At 35.0% G+C, this 15,610-nt stretch overlaps 1 protein-coding gene across 3 annotated transcripts in view; it reads right to left on the reverse strand.

Moving 5' to 3' along the window:
- Ints6 (integrator complex subunit 6) overlaps window positions 1–15,610 on the reverse strand; it is a 77,920-nt gene that overhangs the window by 59,119 nt on the left and 3,191 nt on the right. For all 3 annotated transcript variants that reach the window (XM_028758734.1, XM_028758735.1, XM_028758733.1), the window contains exon 4: window positions 1,731–1,820. In XM_028758734.1, coding sequence (XP_028614567.1) covers window positions 1,731–1,820 — 90 coding nt within the window. The remainder of the gene's footprint in view (window positions 1–1,730; window positions 1,821–15,610) is intronic.

Genomic DNA, 15,610 nt, shown 5'->3' on the forward strand with positions numbered 1-15,610 from the left:
TTATTGTCTTGTCTACTCCTATGAATGGCAGGACCATAAACGGCTGTACATGTCAACCAAGTCTAAGAAAGTCCAGTAACCCATTAAATTTCACATTCAAGAAGGCTATATCAAGTAGGCTACTTTTTTTCTGTGCTACCTCAATTATTCCTAAAATCTTTTAAATATTAACTACTGAAACAATGCAATTCTAGCATTTCCCCCCAAGTCAAATTAAGTGATAGAAGTTCTGAACTATTATCTTAGGATGGTTCTATTATCTTAAGATGGAATGACATAATACATTTTGTCTTTATATTCCACTTTAGATTTTCACATCCATTATTTTACACATTTCAACAACCCTATGAAGGAAAGCAAGAATTATTGTCAGTACTTCATTGATAAGGTAAAGCTTTAGGGAAATTAGGTCAACTAGTACAAAGTTCACTGCTAGAAGTACTTGAGTTAAGAATAAAGCCCAGATGCTCTGACTCCATATAATTTATAGTCAACAGTCCCACAAATGGAAATGAATTCCAAATCTCTGATTAAATTTGAATCTTAATTCTAAATCTTTAAAGTCTGTACCTTTGCCATTTCAAACTCTAATCATAGAAACTAAGAGCAAATGCAAACAGTAATAATGGATCTTTAAAAGATCACCTGTACATTAATATGTTTAGAAAAAAATAAAACATACACCAACTGTTCAAACACAGTAAAAACACTGTAAAGCTTGCTTTCTTTAATTTAATAGATTTAACATACTACAGAATACATAATTCACCAACAGAGCAAATAACATTAGCTCTGTATTATTTATACTATATATGACTAAAGAGAAAACATAATTGTTGAAAAATCTTCACTATTCCTAGTCTTAATCTATTCTTGGTGTTGTGCTCCAGCCTGGACTCTACTCAACAACCACAACTGACATGAATCAGGATAAAATGTCCATGAAAGGCCTATGAATTAAGTCTTGGTCCCAAGCTCTGGGAGTTGCTGACAACATTAGGAGATGGGGTCTGGTTGGACAAAGTTAGGTCACTGGGAGCAGAATCTTGAAAGTATTATCTGACTACGGTCTCTTCCTGTCTCTTCGCTTACTGACCACATGAAGTAAGCAGCTTATTCCTTCCCACTGTCCCACCACTGCTGTCTCACCAAAGTGCCACACTCTCAAGTCTACTGATTACACATTGAAATCTCTTTGAAGAGTTAAAATAAACATTTCCTTGCTATAAGTTTATATACTTCAGTTGTCCTGCCTGTGATTAAAAGCTATGATCACAATCAGCTAAAATAAGAAAACTAGGCCACTATCATCTGATGTTTTTAATGGAAGCAGAAAGTATGCTTACGAACTCTGCACAGAAAGAATTCCTATTCAAGAAAATATTAAAAAAAAAAAAAAGCCGGGCGGTGGTGGCGCACGCCTTTAATCCCAGCACTTGGGAGGCAGAGGCAGAGGCAGGCGGATTTCTGAGTTCAAGGCCAGCCTGGTCTACAGAGTGAGTTCCAGGACAGCCAATGCTACACAGAGAAACCCTGTCTGGAAAAAAAAAAATTATAATCACAACTGCTATGAACAAAAATAGAGGACTCTAGGAGATGAATTATTATAAACTACACCAATTACTAAAGAGTAAATTACTACAAAGTATTTCAATACTCTATTACACACATACACAAATAGGTCTCAATTTCATCTATATGATCCATGTGACACAACTCACATGACTTACCTCATCCTGGACACCACTAGTAGTAGTCAATTTGCTCCCATCAGTGATTGTAATAATTATTGCTGGCTCCAAGAAAAAGGGGTTTCTTCCCTAAAGTCAAAACAAAACAAAACAAAACAAAAGGGATATCAAGTCTTAAGTTCTGGCTTAACCTTTAATTACAAAACCAATTCTTAGAAAACAATGTCCACAATCCCTCTGGGATGTATACCATCTCCCTTTTCATTTTTAAAAGATTTCATTGCATTTAATTTGTGTATGTATATACTCAAATGTCATAGAGTATGTGAGGAGGTTGGAGAACAACCTGCAGAAAACGTCTGGTCTGTTCTTTCCTACTATGTGGGTCCTGAGAATCAAACCCAGTCAGGCTCAAAAGTCAAGTATCTTTTTATTACCCACTATGGCATCTCACTAACCCAATCTCTCCTGCTAGTAAAATTTACATAATATATTATCTGTTGAACATTTTAAAACACACTTTTTAGAATACATACTAATACTGTTGAGCTCTAGAGACATAAAGACATATTTCTCACTTCTTTATATATTCTTGTTTTTACTTTTATAGTATGTAATTTTTATTTGTGTATATTATAAAGCATGTTTTCTTTAAAAAATTATATTACACATATTAATGTTTGGTCTGCATGCATGCATATGCACCATGTGTTTGGTTGGTGCCACAGAGGGCAAAGAAAGGCAGAACACAGTTCAGATGCCCTGAAACTGGAATTATGGACAACTGTGAGCCACCCGAAGTGAGTGCTGGGATCTGACAGACCAGTAAATGTTCCTAACAACTGAGCCATTCCTACAGTCCCAATATTTAATTTCTTAAATACTATCCTTATAGCTGAAGTCTAGTAATTTGAATTTTTGAAGGCTATCACAAACCAGTAATAATCACCTCTTAGTCTTTTGGCTAAAATCAAGTATGGTACAAATTGTAATAATCAAGACAGTACTCTAGGAATATGGTGATACACACCTGTGATCCCAGCATGTGGAAAACTGACTATGCATTTAAAGCTAGCTGTCTCAAAATACAAAATAGCAGTCTAAAAGCTAGGTGTAATGGTACACAACTCAAGTTCTAACATTAAGGAACTGAGTAGAAGGAGACAGTCATTGTCTTGCTCCCCTTGTCCCCTGCCTTGGGGGTGGGAGAAAAATGACAGTATTTTAAAGAAAGACAGTCTTGAAGAAGAAAGCAAGACCATGATGACCATGATCAGAATCTAGCCCGTAATCACAATGTCTCAGCAAGTGACTAGCACATGAATACAACTACAGAAACTAATTTCACAGTATTATTAAGGGTATCTTCAGATTAGCAAAACCTAGCAGAAGTCTAAGATAAGGAGATAAAATTAAGGATGACTACATCTCAAGTAAGTGCTTGGAAAAGAACTTATAAAAACTATGATAGCCAAGGAACAAAATGACAGGCTGCTATCAAAGATGAATCTTTTGGTGTCTTCCATTCAAATCCTGATTTAGCACAATGTTACAATGATAATTCAAGGTAATGAGTTTTGGGAAAGACAAACATAACCTTGCCTTTTACATACAAACGGTTCCCAGTTGAGCACTAAGTGCATTCAATATTAACTCTTCACTTTTTTATCTTGTTTTTTTGTTGTCATTGTTAATTTAGGAGTAAAGGAGACAGCATACAAGTGTAAGTCGGAGAACTTTAGGAATCCATTCTCTCCTTCCACAACCTGTCAGGTTATCAGACTTCATATCAAGCACTTTTACTACTGAACCAGCCCTCCACATTAACTCATTTTTTTCCTTTTTTTTTTTCTCTTTTTTTGTTTTTTCAAGACAGGGTTTCTCTATGTAGCCCTGGCTGTCCTGGAACTCACTCTGTAGACCAGGCTGGCCTCGAACTCAGAAATCTGCCTGCCTCTGCCTCCCACGTGCTGGGATTAAAGGTGTTCACCACCACTGCCCAGCACATTAACTCTTTAAAAAAAAAGACGGACTATGGAGATGGATCAGGCAGTAAAGTAGCTGTCACACAGCATGAGGACCTAAGTTTAGATCTCAGTACCCAAGTAAAATCCCAGGCACAATGGTGCACAGCTGTAAACCAAACCATGACAGGAGGGACTGAAGACAAACAGATCTCTAAAACTCACTGGCCAGACCTCTAAAGCTCTCCAAGCATTTACTTGAGGTGGATTTCACTAGCTGAAATCAATGTGCTCCAGCTTCAATAAAAACATGTCTAAAAAAAATAAGGAACATCTAACAATAACCAATGGCCTCCACACATGCACGCATGTACATACGCCACATAATCATACAATGAAGAATAATAAACAGGAAGACAAAATATAGAAATTTCAAGTAGGTAAAACTAGTTTGAAACTGCAGGCACTTATACATAGCACATACTTAGTCTCCACAACTCAAGAGACTGAATTCAAGGCTAGCCTAAGCAACATAGTAAGATCTCCATCTCAAAAAAGGAGGGAAATTCAAAGACATTTAAACTCTCTATTGTCGGTAGCAAAAATTGAATGAAGTTTACTGGATCTGACAACATATAATAGTATATGACGAAGTTTAGTGATTATAAAAATCACTTGGAGATCTTGGTAAAATATAGTTATTCATTCAGTGTTTTCAACAAGTCTGGCAGATGCTAATGTCTACAGACCACACCTCAAATAGTAAGGTAAAGGGTTATATGTACAAACATCTACAGTTTTTTTTCTCTTTCCTTCTCATTTACTACTCTCAATTCCTGTCATATTATAGCACATACCATCTACTAAATGAAACTTACAATTACAGTAATTATATGTCTAGAATCTAATCATCATAAAGGAGGAAGATCTACAAGGTTAAGTATTTTGATCAAGTCATGCAAACTTGTAAGTAGCACATGTTTCTCATATTGATGCCAAAGAAAAAAAACAGTTCTAAAAAGTGAAATCTTCTGTTGGTTAGAACACCACCTTTGCAGAGTTCTAGTACGCACATAAAAAAAGCTAGTAAGTAGTGTTCACACCTGTAACTCCAACACTGAGGAAACAAAACAAGATGATCCCTTGGACTTGCTGGGCAGACTAGGTGAGCTCTGAGAGTACTGAGAGACTCTGTTCCAAAGAAATAAGGTGGAGAAGCAAGCGAGGAATGACACTGACCTTAGATCTCCACATCCACACCCCAAATTTCATACACAGGCAGAGGCAGAGACATGCAGAAGGACTGAGAGAGACAGAGAAACACAAATAGAGAGACTGACTCTAAATATACAACAGCATTAAAATGTCTCAAGATCCCTACAGAACAGAAACAATCACCAGCATCCCTCCCTCTTCACATTAGATGAAACACATAACAATCTCCAGTGCCCCTCTTCACATTAGATAGCACAGATAATCACCAGCGCCCCTCTTCACGTTAGAGAGAACACATTTTTGGGAACTATTTCCCTACACAGCTTCTTGTACCAGTTACATGGAAAAGTTGATCCTCAACCCTAAAAAGTTCAGATCTTCTCAAGAAGCCACATATTGGAAATGTCCATTTCCACCTACGTTTTCTCTCTCTCTAGTAAATACTTGTTATATTCCTTGTTTAAAACCTATCCAATGAGACAGGCAGTGGTGGTGCACGCCTTTAATCCCAGCACTTGGGAGGCAGAGGCAGGCAGATTTCTGAGTTCGAGGCCAGCCTGGTCTACAGAGTGAGTTCCAGGACAGCCAGGGCTACACAGAGAAATCCTGTCTCGAAAAACAAAACAAACAAAACAAAGCAAAACAAAACAAAAAAAACCAAAACAAACAAAAAACAAAAAAACAAACCCTGTTCATTCCAACCCTACTCATTCCAAAAAGCCCAGTTTAAATCTCTGTTCTTCCATAAAGTCTTTCTACTAAGGCCTTCAGTAGCCTAATCTTTCATTTCACAAACTCTAATAGTAAAAATGTTCAGGCTTTATATAAACATTCCTTCAAATAAACATGGGGTTTTCAGTGGTTTTGTAGAGCATATTTAAAGTCAGTCAGTTACATATCAGTGGGACCCCTGAGGTAGTAGCTTTGAGCCCACAGAATGTATCAGGAGTAGACTGAACAACCTAACAAGAAGCTGTTAGGATGGGAGAGAATGCACTTAATACTGTGGAAACTTGATGCCCCAGGGAAGAGGGAAGCTAGTGAGGATGAGGTGGGAATGGGTGGCTGGGTGAGGGAGCACCCTTGGGGGGTTTGGGAGGGATGAAGAACTCAGTGAGGGGTGATCAGGAAGGGGCACAACTTTTGTAATGTAAATAAATAAAAGAATAAAAAAAGAATTACTAATACTTGCCTTTGTGAAAAGCTAACTTAAGGAACAAATGGTAAGTCTAATTTAATAATTTAAAAAGAATTCAAACTGTATTCTGAAACTTGAAAAATGACTAAAAATTGGTTTTGTAATTCCTAAAAAGTAGTAGCAAGCAAACAAGATTTATACTGGTACAGAAAGAGAAATGAAGATATGAGGATAATTCTACTGAAGAAATAATAGTAGTATGGATAAAAAAAACCCTAATATATCAATTGTATTACAGAGACTAAGTAAAAATAATGTGGAAAAAATAATGCACCAACATGTTTGATGATAAAAAAGTAAAATAAATGCAAAGATATAATAAACATATTTTCAAAGTCAGGTAAAGATAGGACAAAACTCAATTTGCCTCACCCAGATCTGTCTAGCCTGTCCTCAAGTTTAATGATCTCCTTAGGTTCTCACTACCAGAGTCATATGCTACCTTGGAAAAAGTCTGGCTAATTGTTGTTTTTCTTTCTTAAATTCACTCTGTATTTGAGTGTTTTGCCTGCACAGACTTCTGTACACCACATGTGTGCTTGATCTGAGGGTGTCAGATCCCCTGGGACTAAAGTTACATACAGATGGTTGTGAGCTGCCATGTAGGTGCTGAGAATTGACCAGGTCCTCTGAAAGAACACACAGTGCACTCTCATCAGACCATTTCTCTCTCTCTAGTTTCATAAATCATTTCTTGAACTCAGCAATCAAATTCAATTTTAAATACTCTAACAAGCAAACCTTGACTGTATATCAAAATAGGAAGATTCTGGTTATTTCTCTTTAAACATCCATGTCACAATCAGGTCCTCAAAAGAATAAATTTACACACATTACTGTCTTTAAAAACAAAAACACAGGAGTCCTGGAGAGACAACTCAGGAGCACTGGCTGCTCTTCCAGAGGACCTTGGTTTAATTCCAAGTACCCATAAGGAGTACTAACAGCCATAACTCATTTCAAGAAACTCAACACTCTCTTCTGGCCAACAAAGGCATCAGGCACACATGTGATGCAGACACACATATCCCAAACACCTATACACATAAAATATTTTTTACTTTTTTAAATTAAAAATTTAAAAATAAAAACATGGAATTCTGCAACAGTTCTCTAAATATATAATGAGCAACTAGTCAATATGTTACAGATCACAAAAATTAGTAACAAAGCTTTACATTTTTGAAAGAAAAAATTTCACAACATGGGTATTATTTCTCATATGCTAGGGCTTAAGAGTAAATCTTAACTGTGTAAGACAAGGTTGGTTTCAAAGCTTTTAAAACCTTTTTTTAATGGAGTTTTTAGTTTTGAAGTTCCAAAATACTCCTAGGAAGATTTTATGTTTTCTTAAATCTAACAAGGTTCAACAGCTTTAAGACTAAGAAAATGTTTTAACAAACCATCAGTTTTGTCATTCATCAATCATAAACTGTATTAGCTAACAAGTTCACAATGATCTTTGCTCACATATTTAATCAAGTTTTATAGAGAATACAGCCCTTCTAGGATCCTTGTTAAGCACATACTGTATTTGGGGAAATCAAACAGATAGGAAAGATGCCATCGTTTTTAAAGGTACACATTAGTGAAAAGTGTATAAAGATTAGAAAAAAAATTTTTTTTATTATCAAGTCATTAAACTGACCAAATTAAGAGGTCTTTTCCACATTCAACAGTATCTCAATATATACTTATATATTTCAAATATATAATCAAATTTCAAACAGTATACATCAAAAATATCCTTCATATGAAAAAAAGCATAGCTTTATCCTAGTAATAGTTTTTTCTACACAAAACTACAAAAAGGGAATATCTTACTCTTGAACTCCTAATCTATCCCAAGCTAACCATTACCAATGTGAATTCTAGTCCTAGAAAAAGACTGATGTGAAATTCCTTAAAGACTGAAGATGTTTCTTATTTTCAAATTCACAAGTCTGTTCCCTACAGCAAAAGCTATGACTTCAGCAGGAAGTAATGGACAGCTTCCCGTCATGGGGGCAAACAGTTTGCAGGGATTCTAGGTCTGGTCAGTTTCACAATAGAAAGCTTTAATCCTGCTAAGTGTTTTCCTTATGACAATGATCCTTATCAACTGAGATCCTACCATATGCTGGGTAGTTATTTTGCTAGATTGATTAACAAACATTATTTCTAATCCTTACAAACCTTTTAAAATTGGTACTTTCATCACTTTGTGGATGAGAAATTTGAAGATCAGAAAGATTAAAGGACTGGTCAAAACATAAGCTCATAAGTGGGACACACCAGCATATATACTTTACAAGGGAAGTTAGAGATTCGTTGTTTATTTTGGTTTTAGCTTTCTGTATCACCACAAGGTTCTAGGAAGATAAGTAGGATTAAAAGCAAACCTAGCTTCCCATTCTCATTACTTCAGTTTTTAAAATCAAAAAGGAAATTTACAAAATAGATTATTTTACAGTAATAAAAGTGGGTGGCACATCACTCAGCATTAACAGCAGTCATCTATGGTAAGTTCTTCTATTAAATTTTCCTGGTAGACAGACAAGATTAGAGGCTACAAAACCTAGCAGGGACTCACCAGTGTGGTGGATATCCATAAGCAAGCCTTTCGTCACATTCTTCTGACTCAAGACAAGAGGCATAAGTATTTTCAAAACCATCTTGGTCAAAAAGAAACTATGACAGTTATCTAACTACAAAGCTTCCATGGAAGTTACTATTATAAGCTCTATTACTGTCTAGCTCAAATAAAAAGATCAGTTAATTAACTGACAAGTTATTAGCCAAATGTTAACTACCTAAATCAGGAAGCGTTAAAATGTGGAAACAAAAATCCTATTTTTTAATATATATATAATTAATATATATAGGATTATATATATAAATATATAAATTATATATTAAACATATAAAAGAACCTTGGCCTTGGTGCCAGGCAGATGGCTCAGCAGATAAACACACAGGCACACAAAATTGTAAAATTTATATTAATAGAACCTTGTCCTTAAAATGTCATAAAATCCTATTAACCTCCCCTTATTTATCCATTTTTCCAAACTGGAGGAAGAAATTTAATTGAAGCTAATAAGGTAACACATAATACTTAGATGAAACGTTACATAAAATGAAACAGCTAAATGAAACGCTATTTTCAAACAGGAATTGTAAGACTTCACACTGTATTATTTACAGACAGAAAAACAAAAATATAGAAAATCTGTACCTTTTAAATAAGATTCTTTAAATTACTATAAAATATATAACTATTTCAAATCAACTGTGATCTTTTGAAATGTCCTGTTTCAAAAATGGTAACAAATTAAGCATTTTAACTTTTCAGGAATTTTCTTCTACAAATTTAAGAAGATACACTAAACAAAAATGAAAAGTCGCCAGAATTCTGCTCAAGGGTATATAAAAATTCAGTAACCATTTAAAAACTTGGAATAGAAAATATAAATAGAGAAATAAAGCAAAGGTAGAGGGTATAGCTCAATAGAGGGCTTTCCTAACATGGATAAAGCTTGTGTTCAATCCCAAGGACCACACAAACCTTCATAGTGGAACACAGCACTCAAGAAGTGGAGGCAGGAGGATAAACAGTTCAACAGCAGGGCTGAGATGGGTCAGTAGTTAAGAGTACTTGCCGCTCCTGCAGAGGCCCCAGGTCCTTCAGTTCTAGAGGAACCAAAGCCAAGGTACTAGGCACAAATGCAGTACACATATACACACATAGGCACTAGCAAATATGCAAGAGATAAGTAATTCTTTTCTAAGGAAGTTCAAGATCATCCTTGGCTACACAGTGAATTAAGGCCAGCCTGAGATAATTAAGACCTTGACTACAAAAGCGGGAGTTGGAGAGGGGTATAAGATGACTCAGCATGTACATGCTAGCAAGCCAATTGAATTGAGTTCAATCCTTTGGGACTTCATAGTGGAAGAACAAAACTGACTCCTGCAAAATTTCCCTCTAACCTCCAAAGGTCTATGTTGTCCCCCAATAAATACATAATGTGATTTTTAAAGTTACAGAAACAAAGAAAAGCAAAACAAAACCAAAAATTCTTCTGTATTTGGGTTATAATCAGTAAAACATGAATAATTACATAAATTAATTCAGCTAACAAAAATAGTTCAGATAAGGAAATCAATTTTTAAAAATGAAAGAAATAGGGTTACTGTATGAGCATTTGTCATGTAAACACCTAAAATTTAAAAAAAAAAACCTATTAAGACATTTTAGTCATATTCAGATTATCATGGCTGAAAAATAATTTTAAATTTCAAATTATAAACTATGGCAATGATAATGGTACAACTTCTTAAAGAACCTATAACATAAACAAGGCTAAACAATTTTTAGTTGTTTCTGACCAAAAATTACCTTATATCAACTCAACATACTGGGTAAGTAGAAGCCTCAACTGTATAGAATTTCTTGCCTCTTGTATTTAAGACATCAGAGACAATTAAGAACACAGTGATGTTCTTTGGATACCATTTTGTTATTTTTCTTCTGAAATGCCAAATTCATGCAATTTTTTGAGTGTTTCAAAAACAGACTTACAGTATTAAAAAATACTCTAACAAGTTTTTTGGGAAGAAAACATATTCTCCTAAAAGCTCTTTATAAATCAGACCCATAGAAAACAAAAACTCCAAGGACAAGATGGTTTCTGTCACATCTCTGACCTGACAGCTAAAATCATACCCAGGTTTTTTCAGTATACTGCTTTTAAAATGTCTTCCCAATACTTAACCCAGTTTCCATTCAATGTATTTCTTTAATAATACAATCTCATAGTAACCAACTACCATTAAGACAACTTTGACAAAGTTATATTAATTTTTCTCTCACACCTGCTTTCCTAGGATAAACTACAAAATTCAAGGGAAAAAAATCTCAACATGCTATTAGGTTTCAAACCATGCAATAATAGAACCCAACATTGAAACTCACTGGATTTTTATAATTATAATTCCAAACAAAGGAGAAAAAAAAAACCAAAAAACAGGAAACTAGAGGTAAACTACTGCATATCTTTACTTTGGGTTTTGTTCTTGCTTCTGATGCAGTGTGTCTCACTGGGCAGACCAGGCTGGCCTTCTCGCCTCTGATGGAATTTAAGTCTGGCTTGTTCTACCAAGCCCATTTTACTGCGTATTTTTAAAGTTTGCTTTGCCCCTAACTAAACACTCCATAGACATTTTAGGCATATATCAGATTTAAACCTCTCATTCATTCTGTAACAACATTGGTACAGTGAGTTTATAGCTGCTTATTTAGAATAAGCAGCAGAGACAGGGTAATAATGTCATTGCTTAGTCTTACACAGTGATTTAATGACAAAGTCAAGATTGGGCATTCCATTTCCAGCTATTGCTCTTCTCTAAAATAACACATACAGGTGGAGAGAAAATTAAGTGTAGAGTCCTCTCTCATTATTAATTATTTAAAAATGCTTTCGAGAAAGACTTGCCAAGACTACCCAATAGTGCTGAAGCAACTGGACAGCCATATATGAAAGAAAAGTTGGATCTTTTATATATACTGTATATGATAATCAAAATAAATAAATATGTTCTAAAACTATAAAAGAAATGCTCCAATAATGTTAGAGTAACCAAACCTTCATAGACATGAAAAGCACAGGGAAAGTTAATAAACTCAACTACATAAAAACAAGTTCTATGCACCAAAGGACACAATCAACAGTGTAAAAGCATAACCTACACAATGACAGAAGACGTGAGTTATCTGATAAAGAAGTTAATAGCCAAATCATTAAAAAAAAAATCCTAAAGACCAGGAATGTAACTCAATGGCAGAGTACTTGAATAGGGTGTGTGTGGCTATAATTCCTCTCCCAATACTTGGAACAACGCACACACACATACATACACACACACACACACACACACACACACACACACAAAGCAAAATCTTGTATTTGTGTCAAATCCATGTTTACCAAAACTCTAAATACATCTATCCAAAGACTGTACCTAAAACGGCTAACCAGCAAATGAGAAGATGTTCAAGATAATAATCAAAAATGCAAATCAAAACAATAATGGCATCTTCTCCCATCCATTAAGATGGCAAAGGTGGGTTACTGGAGTTTGGGTGGGTCAGCAAGATATAGGCAGAGTAATCATTTGCACACTACTGTGAGAAATGTAAAATGGTACGATTACTATGGATAAGTATGGAGATCTCAAAAAATTAAGATTTACTGTTTTTTTTTTTTTTCTCCTCTTTTGGGATTTTTGAGACAGAGTTTCTGCATGTAAGACCCCTGGCTGACCTGGAACTTGCTCAGTAGACCAGGATGGCCTCAAATTCACAGATAATACACCTGCCTCTGCCTCCTGAGTACTAGGATTAAAGGTATGTACAACCACTCCTGGCTAGATTTACTGTTCTCTCAATGTGTATATCCAAAAGAATTGAAAGAGTCTTAAAGAGATACCTATGTACATTAATTATAGTATTATTCCTAACAGTCAAGGCAATTCTGAGAAAAATTCTATATGCTACAGTGTGGATGAACCTTAAGGATTGGGCAAATAATCCTTAGCCAGAAGACAAACACACTCGTATCCAGAGCATCCACAAATAGCTGGCTCCTGGTCTTCCCCAAAGATACCAAAATCCAGATTCTCAAGTACTTTATATAAAACAGGATACTTATCTATAACCAACACCCATATCTGATATACTTTTTACATCATTTCTATGTTACTTAAAAAAACCTAATGCAATCTTACTGCTATGTAAAGAGTTGTATTTAGTGAATAGCAACATGGAAACATGTCCAGTACAGATGCAGGATTTGTTCAGATATTTCTAATTTGTGCTTGTCTGGATTAGCAAACCCACAGATGGAGGGTCCAATTTTATTTATGTGATAACACTTATAAGAGGTATACGCAGTAGTCTAGCAAAAACAAAAACAAAACCACACAAAATAGAAAGAGGATCCTGAAGGGAGTATAAGCAATGAAGGTTATTAATAAGTTTTAATTTTGTGAGATAAAAAAGTTCTAGGCATTGCTTACACAACAAAGTATACCTAGAACTATACACTTAAAAATGAAAAAGGTAGGAAATTTTGTTTTGTACACTTTAAAAAAAATAAGGAATTTGGGGATAGCAAGATGATTCCACAGATAAAGGTACCCACCACAAAACCTTAGATCTGTGCTTAAACCTAGGACAAGCATGGTGGAAGACAAAAACCAAGTGCCACAGTTATCCTCTTACTTTACATATGTACTGCGGCATACTATCCCTCACCACACACAAATGTCATTGAATTTTTAAAACTTATTTTGTTAAATTAAGGGCTTAATTTTTTTTTAATAGGAAATAAGAGTATAGCTCTGTGGTAGACTCTTTGTCTAACATGCACAAGGTTGTGGGTTTCATACTCAACACCGCACAAAAATGAACTCTCCACTATTATTTCAGGTTACATTTCAGCAGTGTAGTTCAGACAGTATACACACAAGCGTAATGATCTATTTCCACTTAAAAGGGTTATCTATACATACATATATATAATAAATACTTATAGCTTAATAAATAAGTGAAAAACATGTTGATAATCATCTAAGGCAAAAACAAAAAAAAACAAAAAAAAACCTCAAATAGGAATCAACATTTCACTACTTCACTAATTAACATTAAAGGAAAGCCTGACCAGGTATGGTGGTGGAGACCTGTAACATCAACATTCAAGGGAGAAGCAGGCAGAGTTCTTTGTCTTCAAGACCAGCCAATCTACATAGTGAGTTCCAGACCAGCAATGGCTACACATTGAGACCAGCTCAGAAACAGGATCATCCCACTCATCTCACAACGAAGCCATCATTTTCAAATGGAGTAACTACTCTCATTTAAAAGCCTCAAAGCACTAAATATTTTTCTTTTTAAAATATGTAGGTCAGGCACCATTCTAAACAGTCCAATCAGTGCTATTATATTGGTGGATGGGGGTAAAGTGAGGCCAGTGAGAAAAATCAGAATGCATAGGCCACTGTCAGATTCAGCACGCAAGTCTAACTTAAAAAAAACAAAAAAAGTGTTGCAAACACTGAAAAACAAAAACACCAAATATAAAAACACCAATTTATGCAATAATACTGTTCAATCTGTCCACATTCCTTTTTTTTTTGTTTTGTTTTGTTGTTTTTCGAGACAGGGTTTCTCTGTGTAGTCCTGGTTGTCCTGGAACTCACTCTGTAGACCAGGCTGGCCTCGAACTCAGAAATCTGGCTGCCTCTGCTTCCCAAGTGCTGGGATTACAGGCGTGCGCCACCACCGCCCGGCTCCACATTCTTAATCTTATCAATTTGAGCTTATTTTCAGACTCAATATCATCTGAAACTGTTAACATGTATTGCTTTTAAAGGGAAGGGATTACTAGAGGCTAACACTGATCTATGGTTATAGATATCATACCAAATAACAGCAAATAGTACTAATTATCAAGTATTTAAAAGGACTTCTATATAGAAGAACAATTGTTAGAGGAATAGTCAAGGTGTTTGAGAAAACTATTCAATAATCCTTTCTGTTCAGCTATTTTTAACCTTACAACTCTGAGTATTCTATCTAATTAAGCATACTAAGTTGGGAGCTAGAGAGATGGCTCAGCAGTTATGCAACACTGGCTGTTCGTCCAGAGGTCCTGAGTTCAATTCCCAGCACCCACAGGGTGGCTCATGACCATCTAATGAAGGGATTTGATGCTCTCTTCTGGCATACAGGTATACATGCAGCACTCATATACTTAAAATAATTTTTTAAAAGGGTACTAAGTTAATAAATGCAATACAGAAATCTATGTTCTTGCAACTGATTATATGAAATCACCTACGTGTCTGTATGTCTATGAAAAAGGTTATTGATGTAAATATATAAATAACTGTTAACCCATATTTAAGAAAATAATTTGGAACTATATTAAGTTGTATACTCTGTAAAAGTAACATGCTGTCTTTCAGCTAACACACCTCTCAAACTATTGAGAATATATCCAGTATTGCTATTATTCAGCATGAAATGCTTATATAAAAAAATACTAATGTACAGAATAAACCCATCCTACAAGTTCTTTTCCAAATATCCAAACAATATTTAGTATTAAATAATTTCAATCATCCAGAATTCTGATAACCTTTGTATAAATGGTAAATACCAAATATTTAAATAAACAAAAATGGTTCTATGATGAAAAAAATCCAGTAGCATGTTTTCTTCTAAGATGACTTTACTCAAATAAAAACTTCTATTTATTTAGAAATTATAGCGTCTTAAATTATTTTTATGCTAGTGTCATTATGTAGAAGTTCAAGATATAACTAAAAAGCATTAATATCTTCTCTTGATTCCTAACTGACTCACTAAAATAACTAAGAGGCATCATCCTTCCTTGTTGTCTGGCCAGTAAGAACATCACAATCTCGGGGGGGGTTGAACTCCAGTCACACTGTGAAGAGATCGGAAGAGAGTCGTGTAGATCTAGTGTTGTGATGTG

Source organism: Grammomys surdaster, unplaced genomic scaffold, assembly GCF_004785775.1.
Source record: "Grammomys surdaster isolate TR1022 unplaced genomic scaffold, NIH_TR_1.0 126219, whole genome shotgun sequence".
Lineage (NCBI taxonomy): Eukaryota > Metazoa > Chordata > Mammalia > Rodentia > Muridae > Grammomys > Grammomys surdaster.